The sequence below is a fragment of the Malaclemys terrapin genome, chromosome 18 (genome assembly GCF_027887155.1).
Source record: "Malaclemys terrapin pileata isolate rMalTer1 chromosome 18, rMalTer1.hap1, whole genome shotgun sequence".
Taxonomy (NCBI): Eukaryota; Metazoa; Chordata; order Testudines; family Emydidae; genus Malaclemys; species Malaclemys terrapin.
Genome location: NC_071522.1, coordinates 22,408,448 through 22,423,598, shown reverse-complemented (window position 1 = coordinate 22,423,598; position 15,151 = coordinate 22,408,448). Strand labels below are relative to the sequence as shown.

Here is a 15,151-nt window from a genome sequence, read left to right as displayed (position 1 = left end):
AAATAGTGGAAATATCAGAAGAATCTCAAACATGTTCCCATTTTTCCTAGAGCAAAGACATTCGTTCCGAGGAGTAAGACCTAAAATGTGACTGCTGCATATTCACGTTTTAAAGTGTGATAAATATGCGCACAGGAGAGTTGATGACCACTGAATGTGAAAAGTATCCCACAGGGCCTGGAGAGTCAGTCTGTCCCTCAAGCAGAAGTGGGTACATTTCTTGTTTAACTCTGTGGCAAAGGAGTCTTCCGGAGGGGTGTCCCCATTGACAGAACACATGGTTGCATATGCACCAATTCCAAAGCTTGACAGCCTTGTGATTTAGACAAAGAATCAGGGAAAGGACCACTTGGAGTCCTATTCCCTCAAGCCCTGCACCCCCTTCCCTGGGGAAGGCTTGAGAATAATATCCTCACCACTTGGTACAGGTGAACACAGACCCAAACCCTCGGCTCTTAAGAATAATGAAAAAAATCAATCAGGTTCTTAAAAGAAGAATTTTAATTAAAGAAAAGGTAAAAGAATCACCTCTGTAAAATCAGGATGGTAAGTACTTTACAGAATAACAAAAGATTCAAAAACACAGAGGATTTCCCCTCTAGGCAAAACTTTAAAGTTACAAAAACAGGGATAAACCTCCCTCTTAGCACAGGGAAAATTCACAAGCTAAAACAAAAGATAACCTAACACATTTCTTTGCTATTACTTACTATTTCTGCAATATTAGATGCTTAGCTTAGATATGGCTTAGGGAGATGTATTTTCCCTGTGATAAATATTTTAATTTTAAATGTAAAGGTACGGACACAAATATTACATGATGATGTTTTTTATTTTGGATGGTAGTTAAGATCCAGATGGACAGCGGCCTGAAGAAAAAAGAAGGGGGGTGGGACACAAACATCAAGTTAGGAGACAGCAGCAGTGAGCTGTAGGTAACATGAATATATTAGAAATCATATGGTTATACACTCCCTACAGGACAGCGATTCAGACCACACCATTAAAGAAAAACACATCACATGTTTACAGGGGAGCCAGCTGCCTAGTCACTAATGTTAATACTTATGTTTTGCTTGAAGGGAAAAAGCACTTCAGTACGTGTTTGATTTTGGTTATAACTGATTTACTTTCCACTCCATGGAAAACCCTCGCCGTAGCTTGAGCACCAGAGTCGTTTCTCTCTTGGCTTTGGTGAGCAGGGGTGAGCGTTTCCATCCAGCGCAAACAATCCCCCCGTCCCAAACTTTGGACAGAGGCTGGAGAACGTCAGCCCAGCTCCAGCAATAGCGGTCGGGGCACCCGTTGGAGAGGCAGCAGAGTGAACCCAAAACAAGGCTGCTTCTACAAGCCACAGTTGTGAGGACTCGCGTGTCAGGCAATGACTATGTGGATTTAAGACCTTCCCACCCTCGAAATCCAGTGACAAATTTTCTCTTGTAGCAAGAGACACTTGGCACTGCTAAAGGGCGCAAACTGCACCTCCATGAATCTCATGATTCACATGGGCTGCTCTAGCTTGGACCCACCGGTCAGGTGTGATTTGTAAGGTCTTTGGGGCAGGGACTGTCACGTACTGTATGTTTGTTCAGTGAAGAGCACAATGGGGCCCCGACCCAACTGGACTCTAGCCCTTAGAGCAATATAAATGGTACATAGGACATTTCACCAGCTGGGTATTGCATGGGCATGCTCCACCCTGGGCACCACCCCTATGCAGGGCAGGGTGGGGGGTATTTGGTGTCTGGGTTGGCTATGCTATGCCGAGGGAATCCTCAGGGCCAGATTCAGCTCCTTTGTGCCACCTGGGTGGTGCAAAGGGGCTTGAACCAGGGCAGAAAAATCAGGCCCAAGGTACTTAGAACAGGAAGAGAGACATCCTCTATCTGATGGGAACAAAGTTTTACTGCGATTGCCCCACAGAGATGTTGTGAAGGGCTTGGAGATCCACAGATAAAAGGCACTGGCCAGAGACCATGAACAGCACCTGCACTGGGACAGTGTCCCTGTGACGCTAGCATATTGCCGTGTAAGAGTCACGGCCTTACAAGTGATGCTACAAATGTAATTAGTTATGGATGCCAAAGTCTAATGAACTGCTAAGCACATTTTACTTAGAATACAGCGTGAGTCACTTAACCAGCTTCCGTCTGGCACACAGACTATGTTAGACAAATGGCTTTGCAAATGGGATACTGGTGTGGACAGATTCGTTTGCTGATGGCTAAATGTAACTTGGCAGAGTAGAGTCAAAGGACACCCACCTGTAGGCAGGGAGCAGGCCCGATGGGAACCAGTCTCAGGTGTGAATGTTCATGTACTGGCTTCCGATAATACCAGCGCACGCCACGCAGAGCGCCCCCAGGACTTTGAAGAGGGTGGCTCGTGAAACCCAAACAGCATCTTCTGGCAAAGAAAATGTTATGAAAAATTGTAAAAAAAGATTCTATACCTATATTTTTCAGTGTAGAAGAACAGGCCCCCGTTCAAGTCCACTGTACCTTTACAGTCAATTCCCATTCTCAAATATCATCAACCAACAGAACCACACAGACTGCCCCTCAACTAATAGCCTGCCCAAAGTCACAGTCCCAGGAGCTCTCAGCTCCCCCTTCTCCTCGTGGCCTGGGGAAAGAGACGGGCTTGGCAACCTGTGGGGAAGGTTAACAAAGCCGGGATTTGGTGCAGCAAAGGAGAAGCAAGCCCCAGAGTCAAGGGGCCCTCGCTGAGCATGCCCTGCCAGCCACCTCCCCGCATCGAAAGCCAGGGAACTCCTGCTGCAGCTTGGCTGTCAATTGCAATGCCACCGTGATCACATGAGGAAAGTCTCAGGTAACTGAGTCCAAAACCACTCCGAGCTTTAGAGTCGAAAACCCGCTCCTCAATCTGCAGGTGTAAAGCATCGAGCGGCCTGTTGAGACCCGAGAGCTTCGTGTTCTATCCCCTTGTACGAAGCTCCACTCCAAACCATCTGCAGCAATGTTAAGCACCAGTTTCAGTTTCCACATTTCCTTAGGAGGCAGCTCCACAAAGAGCCTGTTACAGCAGCCTAATGTAGAGCTCAAAAGGTACAGACAATGGCAGCGGTCTCTTCATCCAAAAGAAATGGTCACCTCATCTTGCCAGGCGTAGCTGGAAGAAACACTCTTAGCACAGCTACTCCCCGGGAATCCATTAGCAGCCAAAGCTCTAACACGGCCTCTAAGTTATGACCCCACTTCACAAATGACAGACACACTGCCCCAATCAGCAGGGCTGACATAAGCCCCTCCACTTCCTCCGATTGCTTCCCCAACCCTTCAACAGAGCTTCAGGGGACCACAGTACTCCTCTGGCCCAATGGAGCTCTCTACAATACGGGTAAAGCTCGCCTGAGCGGGAGACGGAGCTTTCTCAGGGGCTGGTCTGAGGCGGTGGAATTAACTTCTCCAGGAACTAAGGACTGTCCCAGCCCTCCCCACCTTCCGCTCACAGTACAAGGAGAATGGTTTTGGCTTTGCCTTCTCTAATGTCAACGTCTAGCCACACCGGTATATATTTAGTGAGACAAAAACTCCAAACTAAAGCCCACTACCGCACACCCTTCTCCCTCTCAGGGGATGAGAGAAGGGGCATGTGATAGATGCATGTCATGTGGTTTAATGTGCAACGGGAAGGTGCTCAGATACTACTGTGATAAGTGACTAGCCCTCATCCCAAACCCCAACCTCCTGCACACACTGGGCCTTTTGTTCTTCCGCTCCACTGGGATTCGAAGTTACATCCAATTTATCAACTGGGCAGCGCATCTTGCTATGAACACTTACGGAGTCAAACACAAGACAGCAGAAATGCTTCCCACTCTACGAGGCTTGGCATTGTTAGTTATTTGTACTGCGATAACACCTAGGGGCTAGAATTAAAGACCCAGGTCCCAGACCCAGAACAGAACGACAGGCCTGCCCCAAGGAGTGAACCCTTTATAAACCCATGTGAACGCAAAGATGACACCGTAGAACGCCAGGCAGTTCGCTCGTGTCAGTCAGCCACAAAACGTTAAAGCCAGCAACGTTTCCGTGGCTCAGGGCTCGTGGGGCAGCTCCTCCTCCTTGCTGCAGTCAGGCAGGTTATGAAGAGAGCAGCCTTCATTGGTACTATCAGCTCCGCCCTGCCTGCCTCTGCAGCAGGAGGTGGCTGTCTGTACTGCACCGAACGCTCTCCTATTCACAGGTAGGGTTGCCAACTTTCTAATTGCAGAAAACCAAACACCCTAGCCCTGCCCCCTGCCCCACTCCCCTTCTCCAAGGCTCCACCCCGCTGACTCCATCCCCCCTCCCTCCATCACTCGCGGTTCCCAGCCAATGCTCGGGGCAGGGGCAGCGTGCAAAGCCCCCATGGTTCCCTCTCCACCAAGGAGCTGGACATGCTGGCCGCTTCTGGGAGCCTCAGGGAGCTGGGCAGGGAGCCTGCCAGCCCTCCTGTACTGCCAACCGGACATTTAACGGCCTAGTCAGCAGTGCTGACCAGAGCCACCAGGGTCCCTTTTTGATCAGGTGTTCCAGTTGAAAACTGGACACGTGGCAACCCTATTCTCAGGTCCTTTCCTTGTGATTGGTTTGTGCAGCACTTTCATACCTACGAATACACACTAGGATCGAGGGCGATGGCCAACAGTCTGGACCATGGGCGCACTGCTTGTGGACCCACAAAAGCCTCTGTTGCGGGTACTAGATCACTATCCTGCATCCCCAGTGCAGTGGCATCTGCCCCTTTCGGGCCTCGTGGTGATTTGGGGGGGCAGTCACAGCCCTTTAAGACCCCTCAGCCATGTCCTGACACAAGCTGGCAGAACAAGATCAGAGGTAACATTTTCAGCAACACCTGAGTAACTTAGGAATGTAAGTCACATTTTCAGAAGTCACTTAGGAGTCTAAGTCCTATTGACTATCAATGAGCATTAGGCTTCAAAGTGCCTAAGTCACTGTTGAAAATGGGACTTCGACGCTTTTGAAAATGTTATCCCAGATCAAGAATCATGTTTTTCCTCAAAAACTTTTCAGGTCTAGCCCTTGACCTTCCTCCTCCATCTGCCAATCTCCCTGAAAGCACAAGCAATTCAGAAACAGATTCTAAGAACATAAGAACGGCCATATTGGGTCAGACCAATGGTCCATCTAGCCTAATAGCCTGTCTCTGACCGTTGCCAGTACCTGAGCTCAGGGACAATGTACAGAACAGGGAAATACTGGAAAGACTCACACCTGTCTTCCCCTCCCTGCTCCTCACAGTCAGAGGTTTAGGGTTGCCCAAGCGTGGGGTTGCATCCCTGACCATCTTGGCAGATAGCCACTGAGGGGCCTGTCCTCCAAGAACTTATCGAGTTCTTTTTGGAACCCAGTTATACTTCTGGCCATGAGTTCCACAAGTCAATTGTTCATTGTGTGAAAAAGTATTGACTCTTATCTGTATTAAACCTGCTGCCTATTAATTTCATTGGGTGACGCCTGGTTTTTGTATTGTGGGAATGGGTAAATTACACTTTTTCCAGCCCATTCATGCCGGGAAGGAACCAGTGGCCATGGTACATGTAGGTACCAATGACATAGGGAAAGGTGGACGAGAGGTGCTGGAGGCCAAATTTAGGCTTCTAGGTAAGAGATTAAAGTTCAGGACCTACACGGGAGCATTCTCTGAATTGCTTCCAGTTCTGTGTTCAGGGCTAGTTAGACAGGCAGAACTGCAGGTCTCAATGGTGGATGAGAGGATGGTGTTGGGAGGAGGGATTTAGGTTTATTTGGAACTGGGAAACCTTTAGGAAAGAAGGAGCCTATATAGGAAGGATGGACTTGACCTAACCCAAAATGGAAGCAGATTGCTGGCATGTAAAATTAAAAATGTCATAGAGGAGTTTTAAACTAAGGGCTGGGGGAAGCCGACAGGTGTGAAGGAGCCCACGGTTCAGAGAGAGACATTCCGTGGGGAGCATTTATATCCTATATCATAGTAAAGAGAGGATAGAAGTTGATAAAATACAGGCAGGAACTGAAGAGAAACAGTCCAATGAAAAAGAGTCCCATTCAATTATCTCACATGAAAGCAGACAACTAAATATTGACAAATTTTATAAGTGCTTGTATACAAACAGTAGAAGTCTAAATATGAACAGGGGTGAACTTGAGTGCCTAGTATTAAATAAGGATATTGATATAACAGGTATTACATAAACTTGATGGGAAAATGATGATCAATGGGACACAGTAATACCAGGATACATAATATACAGGAATATATAGACTGTTCTGGTGAGGGGTGATGCTATATGTGAAAGAAACCAGAGTCAAATATAGTAAAAATCTTCAATGAATCAAACTGTACCATAGAATCTCTGTGGATAGAAATTCCATGCTTGAATAGTAAGAACAGTAGGAATATGTTACCGACCACTTAACCCGGCTGATGACGGTGATTGTGAAATGCTCAGGGAGATTAGAGAGGAAAACCCAGTAATAATGGAGGACTTCCACTACCCCATATTAACTGGGTATATGCCATCTCACAATGGGATGCAGGCATAAAATATCTACACTCCATTAATGACTGCTTCTTGGAGCAGCTAGTCCTGGAATCCACAAGAGGAGAGGCAATTCTTGATTTAGGCCTAAATTCAGATACACTCACCAAGAGGTAAGTGTAGCTGAACTGCTTGGTAATAGCAACCATAACGTAATCAAATTTAACATTCTTGTAGGGAGGAAACAAATAAATCCACCACAGTAGCATTTACCTTCAAAAGGGGGAACGATACAAAAATGAGGAAGCTCGTTAAATGTAAATTAAAAGGAATAGTACTAAGAGTGAAATGCCTGCAAGCTGCATGGCAATAATTTAATACACCATAATAGAAGCTCAAACTAAATGTATTTGCCCCTTCCCTTCCCCCCCCCCCACCCCCAAACAGTAAGAGGACCAAAAAAATGCCACCATGGCTAAACAGCAGATCAAAATAGGCAGGTAGACTCAAAAAGTCATCCTTTCAAAATTGGGAGTCAAATCATAGTGAGGAAAATAGAAAGGTGCATTAATTCTGGCCAGGCAAGTGCAAAAGTATAATTAGGCGGCCCAAAAAAACATATGAAGAGCAACTAGCAAAAGGCACAAAAACTAACAGCCAAAATATGTTGAAATACATCAGCAGCCAGAGGCCTGCAAATAATCATTTGGGCCACTGGACGATCAAGGTGCTAACGGAGCACTCACTCAGGAAAGACAAGGCAGTTCCACACCTGAGTCATTCTTTTTAGGTGACAAATCTGAAGAATTGTCCTAGATTGTAGAGTCAATAGAGGATGTTTTAGGACAAATTGATAAACAGTAATAAGTCACTGGAACCAGACGGTATTCACCCAATAGTTCTGAAGGAACTCAAATACACCTCTACCCCGATAGAATGCGACCCGATATAACACGAATTCGGATATAACGTGGTAAAGCAGCGCTCGGGGGGGGGGGGGAGGCTGCATGCTCCAGCGGATCAAAGCAAGTTCGATATAACGCAGTTTCACCTATAACGCGGTCCGATTTTTTGGCTCCCAAGGACAGCGTTATATCGAGGTAGAGGTGTACATAATTGCAGAATTATTAACTGTAGTATGTAACCTCTCGATTCTATCAGCTTCTGTATGAGATGACTGGAGGATAGCTAAGGTAACACTGATTTTTTAAAAACGGCTCCAGAGGAGATCCTGGTGATTACAGGTTGGTAAGACTAACTTCAGTACCAGGCAAACTGATTGAAGAACAGAACTAAATGAACTTTTGTAAAGGGCAATAATACCTCACCAATCTATTAGAATTCTTTGAAGGTATAAACAAGTATGTGACAAAGGTGGGATCCAGTGGACATAATGTACTCGGACTTTCAGAAAGCCTTTGACAAGGTCCCACATTAAAGGCTCTTAAACAAAATAGTCTGCCATGGCATAAGAGGGAAGGTCCTCTCACGGATCAGTAACTGGTTAAAAAACAGGAAGCAAAGGTAGGAATGAATGGCCCATTTTCACAATGGAAAGAGGTAAATAGCAGGGTCCCACAAGAATCTGTACTAGGACCTGTGCTGTTCAACATGTTCATAAATTATCTGGAAAAGGAGTAAACGGTGAGGTGGCAAAGTTTGCAGATGATACCAAACTACTCAAGATAGTTAAGTCCAAAGCAGACTGTGAAGAGTTACAAAGAGATCTCACAAAACTGGGTGACTGGGCAACAAAATGGCAGATGAAATTCAATGTTGATAAGTGCAAAGTAATGCACATTGGAAAAAATAATCCCAACTATACATACAAAATGATGGGGATCTAAATTAGGTGTTACCATTCGAGAAAGAGATCTTGTGGTGGTCATGGATAATTCTCTGACAACATTTGCTCAACGTGCAGCAACAGTCAAAAAAAAATAAAAGAATAAAAGAATGTTGGGAGCCATAAGGAAAGGGATAGAGAAAAAGACAGAAAATATCATAATGTCACTATGGAAATCCAGGATAAGCCCACTCCTTGAATACTGTGTGCAGCTCTGGTCACCCCATCTCAAAATATCTCAGAATTGGAAAAGGCACAGATGGGCAACAAAAATCATTAGGGGTATGGAACAACTTCCGTATGAGAAGAAATTAAAAGACTGGGACTGTTCACCTTGGAAAAGAGATGACTAAGGGGGGATATGATAGAGGTTTATAAAATCATGAATGGTGTGGGGAAAGTCAGTCAGGAAGTATTAGTTACCCCTTCACATAGCACAAGAACTGGGGCTCACCCAATGCAGTTAATAGGCAACAGGTTTAAAATGAACATAAGGAAGTACTTCACACAACGCATGGTCAATCTGTGGAACTCATTGCCAGGGGATATTGTGAAGGCCAAAACTATAACTGCGTTCAAAAAAGAATTAGATAGAGGATAGGTCCATCAATGCTTTTAGCAAAGATGGTCGCGGATACAACCCTATGCTCCAGATGTCCCTAAACCTCCAAATGCCAGAACCTGGGACTACACAACAGGGGATGGGATCACTGAACAGTTGCTCTGATCTGTTCATTCCTTCTGAAGCATCTGGCACTGGTCACTGTCAGCAGACAGTATACTGGGCTAGATGGACCATTGGTCTGACCCGGTTCTGCCATTCTTATGTCCTTATTTTATAGAGCCTCTATCACAGGAGGGGTGGGCAAACTTTTTGGCCCAAGGGCCACATCTGAGTATGGAAATTGTATGGTGGGCCATGAATGCTCAAAAAATTGGGGGTTGGGGTGCAGGGAAGGGTGAGGCCTCCGGGGTGGGGCTGGGGATGAGGAGTTTGGGTTGCAGGAGGGTGCTCTGGGCTGGGACCAAGGGGTTCGGAGGGCAGGAGGGGGATCAGGGCTGAGGCAGGGGGGTTGGGGCGCAGGAGGGGGTCAGGAGTGCAGGCTCCAGGCAGCTCTTACTTCAAGCAGCTCCCAGAAGCAGTGGCATGTCCCCCCTCCAGCTCCTATGCGGAGGCGTGACCAGGCGACTCTGTGTGCTGCCCCATCCGCAAGTGCCACCCCTGAAGCTCCCATTGGCTGCAGTTCCCAGCCAATGGGAGCTGTGGGGGTGGCACTTGGGGCAGGAGCAGTGTGTGAAGCAGAGCCCCCTGGCTGCCTCTATGCGTAGGAGCTGCAGTGGGGACATGCCGCTGCTTCCAGGAACCCTACGGAGCTAATGGCAAGCCCCCGACCCTGCTCCCTTGCTGGAGCACCAGAGCGGGGCAAGCCCTGGACCCTGCTCCCCGGCGGGAGCTCGAGGGCCGAATTAAAATGCCTCAAGGGCCAGATGTGGCCCCTGGGCTGTAGTTTGCCCGCCCCTGCTCTATCATATCCCCACGTAAGTGTCTCTTTTCTAAGCTGAACAGCCCTAATTTTTTGTACTCTCTCCTCATATGGAAGCCATTCCATACCCTTGACCATCTTCTCTGAACTGCTTCCAGTTCCACTACATCCATTTGGAGATGGGGCGAACAGAACTGGACACAGTATTCAAGGTGTTTCCTTCCTCGGGTCCTTCAGTCCAACAGACATGCCCCCGCCTCCCACGGTTTTCAGTTCTGACCCAGTCTCTCCCCTTTCTGAGCACGGCACTAGGAGAATGACACGTTCCCTTTCTCAGCCAAAACGGGTAGCCGCAACACAGGGCAAATGGGTTATTCAGCTGTGAGCAGGATCCTGCACCGTCTCTCTCTCCCCTCCTCCTTCTCCAAAATAATCCTTTCTCCCAGCGTAGAGGCGCCAATTTCTCTGCAGCAATACGAGTCATAGGCCATGTACCGGGAAAGCAGCTGTAGGTGGGAGTACCTTCAAGAGGATTCTCGGGGGCCAAGTAGATGCAATCAGACCTAGACCTAAAATGCCAAATTCTTTAGCTAATTCAAAAATGTGCTGATGCAGAGCTCAGAATTTGGTATCATGTCCAACAGCGTGCAGTCTGGGTGACCGTTCTGTCTGGACACATTTAAAGAAGTCCTATTCGCATATCCTATGAGTCACCCTACATCTCAGCTCTTTTCCACCCGCTCTGGTCATGGCACTCCAGCCTTTCAGAAGATGGCTGTTTCCCTGCAAATGTAAGGCTTTTATGGTATTTCCTATCTGGATGACTGGCTCATATGGGCCAGTTTTTCCAGAAGGGGAACTCCAGGGTGAGTGGAAGATGCAGACAGCCTTTGCACATTAATGTGCACAATTAAGAGGATTGTCTGATTTATGCCAGTCGTAGTCCTACTCTCTAAGGATGAGAGTTGGTCACAATATTGGTAAATCCCAATAATAGAAACGTCTTGTGGGATAACTGGGGTAAAAAAAAAAAAAAAAAAATCAATAAAATCACAGAATTGTAAAAAGGAATTGCAATTTCATCATAAATTTCAAGCACAGAGCTACATACAAACTTGAATAAGTCACATATTTGGAGTCTGGAAAATCAGAATTTGGCTTGAATCTTGAAATGAAGTTTGTGGGAATAATCCAGTGACCTTCCTCCAATTTTACAATGACTGGCTGAGTAACCTCTAACACCACAATCTCATCACTGTCTGGCAATCAAACCAAACACTTCCTGAAGGATCGTGGACAAAGCGTGACGATAAAAGGGACAGTATTCAGTTAGGAGTTGTTGTTTATGGCAGTGGAGGAGGTGTAGGTGTTTTGCCCTATTTATTTCACATCTTCATTAATGACCTAGGTAAAGGGGTAAACGCTCCATTAATTAAACATGCAGAGCACATTAAACAGGGAGCTGGTGAAGCTGGGACCACACAATGGTAATATTCCTACACAAAGGACACAGCCTGAGTAAAATATTGCTCAGCCATATTCTCATGGGACTGCGAGAGGCAATGGAGGGTAAGGAAATAGCTTTTAATTGACCAACTTCCGCTAGGGAGCGAGAGAAGCTTTGAAACTTATACTGAGCCCTTCTTCGGGTCTGAGGAACAGAATCCTTATTCATCCTCTGAGTAGTCACTACATCAGGGTATGGGGCAGGAGTAGAGGCCAAGGACCTGTTTCCCCTCATGGGCCAATAGATACATGCAGGCCAGGGACCCACTGGCCATATCCTTCTCCTCTTCCCATCACACTCCCTCAGGGTTTGTCATCGCTAGGACGCCTCACTCGGTTCACACACTATAGGTAGCAATTGAACTAGGTAAAATGCTGAGCGTGGCAGTGGGCAGCACAGACAAGGCCACGTTGTGTTCAGTGGCTTGTCAGTTGGGGGGGCGTTAACCGAGCTCTTAGTGGAGTGCAGCCACGGCACGATGACAGGACACTGATTCTAGTCCCGCTGATCACAGCATCACCTCAGCTAACTCGGCGCGTCAGACTCAAGCTGAAATCCGATTCGATTTCCCAATGAAAACCGGCCCTTGTTCCAGGAATCGCAGCATCCCAGAGATCCAGCCTGGCCGAGCTCTTGGCTGCTACACGCCGGGGAAAGAACCGAACAGCAGATCCTGCCAGGCAGCCCTGCTGAGAGACGACAGGGTGCTGCAGAGAGTAGTGCTGGGGCAGAAAGTCCAGTGGGATTTTCAGTTCCGTGTCCAGGTTCCACTGGCACAAGCCTCGAGCACGTCCCTCCGCCCGGGATCACACTCACTCTATGCGCTAAGGAAGAGAGGTCTTGGGGGAATCAGTGCTTTTTTTGAAGATGAAATTGGCTGCAGTGATAATACTCTGCCCTTCCCAGCACCTTCCATCTAAGGGCCTCTCTACACTTCAGCGGCTCCAGGGACACAGCTACCGCCCTGCAGCTGGGCCACCGCGGCACCCTAGTGTAGATGCTTCCTACGTCCCCTAAGGATTGTCCCAGGGATGTAGATAATCCATCTCTCTAGGCTGTGGGTAGGCCCATGGGAGAACTCTTCCCTCCACCTAGCCCTGGCTACACTGGGGCTTGGGCTGACCTGAGCACGGCTCAGGGCCTCTCACTTTTCGCAGCCCTGAGCAGCGCCCGGCTCTGCTGGTCTAGTCTCTATGTGCAGAGCGGCCCGAGAGCGCGTCCCAACGGGGCCTGAGATCCGGGCTCGGGGCATTACCAGGGAACCCCCCAGCCCCGGGCCCACCTCTGCGCCCCAGGCAGCCCCCAGCGCCCCGGAGCCACAGCCCCGCCAGCTCCCGCCGCACCTGGCTCTTCCCGCACGGCCTCGCAAGCGGCTTTCTTCACCTCCAGGGCCCCCTCGGGCCGGCCGGGGCGGAACACGGCCGTGTGCACCTCGACCCGCGGCGCGGCGCCCGGCCCCGGCGGCTGGAAGACCTCGAGGAGCAGCTCCTCCAGGCGGCGGCGGGCCTCCGCCTCCTCCTCGGGCCGGGGCTGCACGATCACCCCCACCAGGGCGGCGGGCGCGCCGCGGCTCTGCTCCCGCACGCCCCGCAGCACCTCCCGCAGCCGCTCGGCCCGGCCCCGCAGCGACGGGGCGCGGCACAGGAAGAAGATGAGCTGCCCGGCCGGGGGCGCGCTGGGCGGCGCGGGGCTGGGCGGCCGGCGGGCCACGGGCAGCACCTCGTGGGCGAAGGAGCTGAGCGCGGCCTGGGCGCGGTCCGGCTCCCACGTCTCCCCGGCCAGCAGCAGCACCTGCGTCCGCTGCACCACGGCCTGGAACGCCCCGTCCGGGCTCGCCCCGGGCTCGGCGGCGTCCGCCCGCCCCGACTGCTCCTGCGGCTCCATGGCCGCCCGCCGCTGAGCTGGGCCCGCGGGGCCACGACCTGCGCCCCCGCCCATGTCACAATCCCACCCGGAGGGGCGCGCCCCCCGCCTGCAGGCTGGCTCCGGGCGCGCTGCCTCCTGCCGTCCCTCCGGCGGGCGAGCCCCGGGCAGCCGGCTCCTGCGGTGCGGGGTCGGCTCCCAACACTCAGCTGCAGGGGTGATTGGTGCCTCCTGCCGGCGGCAGCCCCCGAGCCGCTCTGCCTCCTGCCGGAAGGGTTGTTCCCCCCCGTGCCCAGGGTAGAGTCTGCACCGCAGGTGGACTGGGGGCGCCCGAGAACGGGCGGATGCCCATTCGGAGGTGGGGACATGAAGGTGAGTGTGTAGGGATAGATGAAGCTAAGTTTGTGTCTCCTGGTTGATGAATGTGTGTGTCATGGTCTCTAGATAATTGCAGACACACGCACCTCTGTGTGTTGAATTGTAGAGCAGCAGCCCCCTTGGATGTAAGATGCACAAGACTTTTCTGGTGGCGTTTGGCCAGTTACCCGTTCAGAGGCTGTGGAGACTCTGAAGAAGGAATGTCTGGCGAAGTCCGGCAAAGGACACTTGGCTGGTCCTCTTCATAATTGAGATCCATGTCCATCAAAGGAGTTACCAGACACCAAGAGTGCGGTCCTAGAAGCCTACACACCTCAAAGATCTTTCTTGCTGCTCCAGGTCTAAACCTGGCTTTCTCCATGGTGTCCTCTGCCAACATTCTAGACTCATCACCAGGCCTCCGGCCAGGACACAACACACAACTGGCCTCGCTGATGGACAACCTTATTCTGGCTACCGACAGCAAACCTACCTCTCAGCCTATTCTGCTAGACTCCACTGCAGGCATTGATACTGAGGGGGCCACACTCCCTACCACGTGACTCCGTGCTCTCTCCATCCTAGCTAAGATCCACAGAAGAGACTGGAGAGATTGTGACAGGTATGTGAATGACAGATTGTGGCACCTCTTCTCTACTGATACAGTCTCCACCAATGCACGCTATCCCAGTGCAGGGAAGAAAGCAGCTGATGGATAAAACACAGTGGCCAGCTCCATCTGGGAAAGGCAGCAGTGGTGCTGATAGAAAAGGGGAAACATTTTGAGGAAATTGGCAATGACTGAGGGCATCAGACCACAGATGGTAAAGGTGGTGCAAAACCTTGGGGTCTTGCTAGACTAAGGCCCCCCTACTCCTGGATATGCAGATTGCCATAGCAGTGGGGAACACATAATCTTCACCTGGCCGAGAGGCTTCACCCAATCCTTTCACAGGATGATTTAGCTCAGTGGTTCTCAACCAGAGGTCGGGGGGACGTGGGCAGGTTTCAGGGGGTCCACCAAGCATGGCTGGCATTAGATTTGCTAGGGTCCAGGGCAGAAAGCCGAAGCCCCACTGCACAGGACTGCAGCCCATGGCCCTGAGCTCTACCACCCAAGGTTGAAGCTGAAGTCTGAATAACTTAGATTTGTGGTGGGCTCTGTGGCATGAGGCTTCGGGCAACTGCCCTGCTTGCTATCCCTTAACACTGGCCCTGGCTTTTATATGCAGAAAAACAGGTGTTGTGGTACAGCTGGGCCTGGAGTTTTTATGGGCCGGGGGAGGGCTCGGTAAGAACAAGGTTGAGAACCCTGATTTAGCTGCTCTTTTGTTGTGTGTTTGCACAGCCCCTAGCACAGTGGGGCCTGCTCCTTGCCTAGGGCTCTTAGGCTCTATGGTAATACCAATAATATTGTAGCTCACCTACCTGTACAACAAGGCTGCTGGTAGCATTAGCAATAAAGGTTGAGGTGAACACTTGGTGGGACTCCACTGACTCGCTGTTCATTTCAGAGCAGAGCTCAACTCCTGCTCCTAGTGAACTGGGACTTGACTAGGTCAGAGATCACCTCAGTCTTCACAACCCCCAGGACAGCTATGCTG

General features: G+C 50.0%; 1 protein-coding gene across 1 annotated transcript; it reads right to left on the bottom strand.

Moving 5' to 3' along the window:
* Positions 1 to 478: 478 nt before the first annotated feature.
* On the bottom strand, positions 479 to 13,561 carry LOC128825875 (uncharacterized protein C2orf72 homolog). Its single transcript, XM_054008720.1, has 3 exons — positions 12,671 to 13,561; positions 2,265 to 2,406; positions 479 to 869 (listed from the first exon to the last, which is right to left on the bottom strand). Exons 1-2 carry the CDS (start codon positions 13,263 to 13,265, stop codon positions 2,300 to 2,302), a joined length of 702 nt encoding a protein of 233 aa, XP_053864695.1. The 5' UTR covers positions 13,266 to 13,561; the 3' UTR covers positions 479 to 869; positions 2,265 to 2,299.
* Positions 13,562 to 15,151: the final 1,590 nt, after the last annotated feature.

Coding starts and splice junctions, on each gene's coding strand:
- LOC128825875 (XM_054008720.1), bottom strand. CDS start 13,265: ATGGGCGGGGGCGCAGGTCGTGGCCCCGCGGGCCCAGCTCAGCGGCGG. Junction 2,407..12,670: donor GGCCGTGCGGGAAGAGCCAG/GTGCGGCGGGAG, acceptor TTTCTTTGCCAG/AAGATGCTGTTTGGGTTTCA.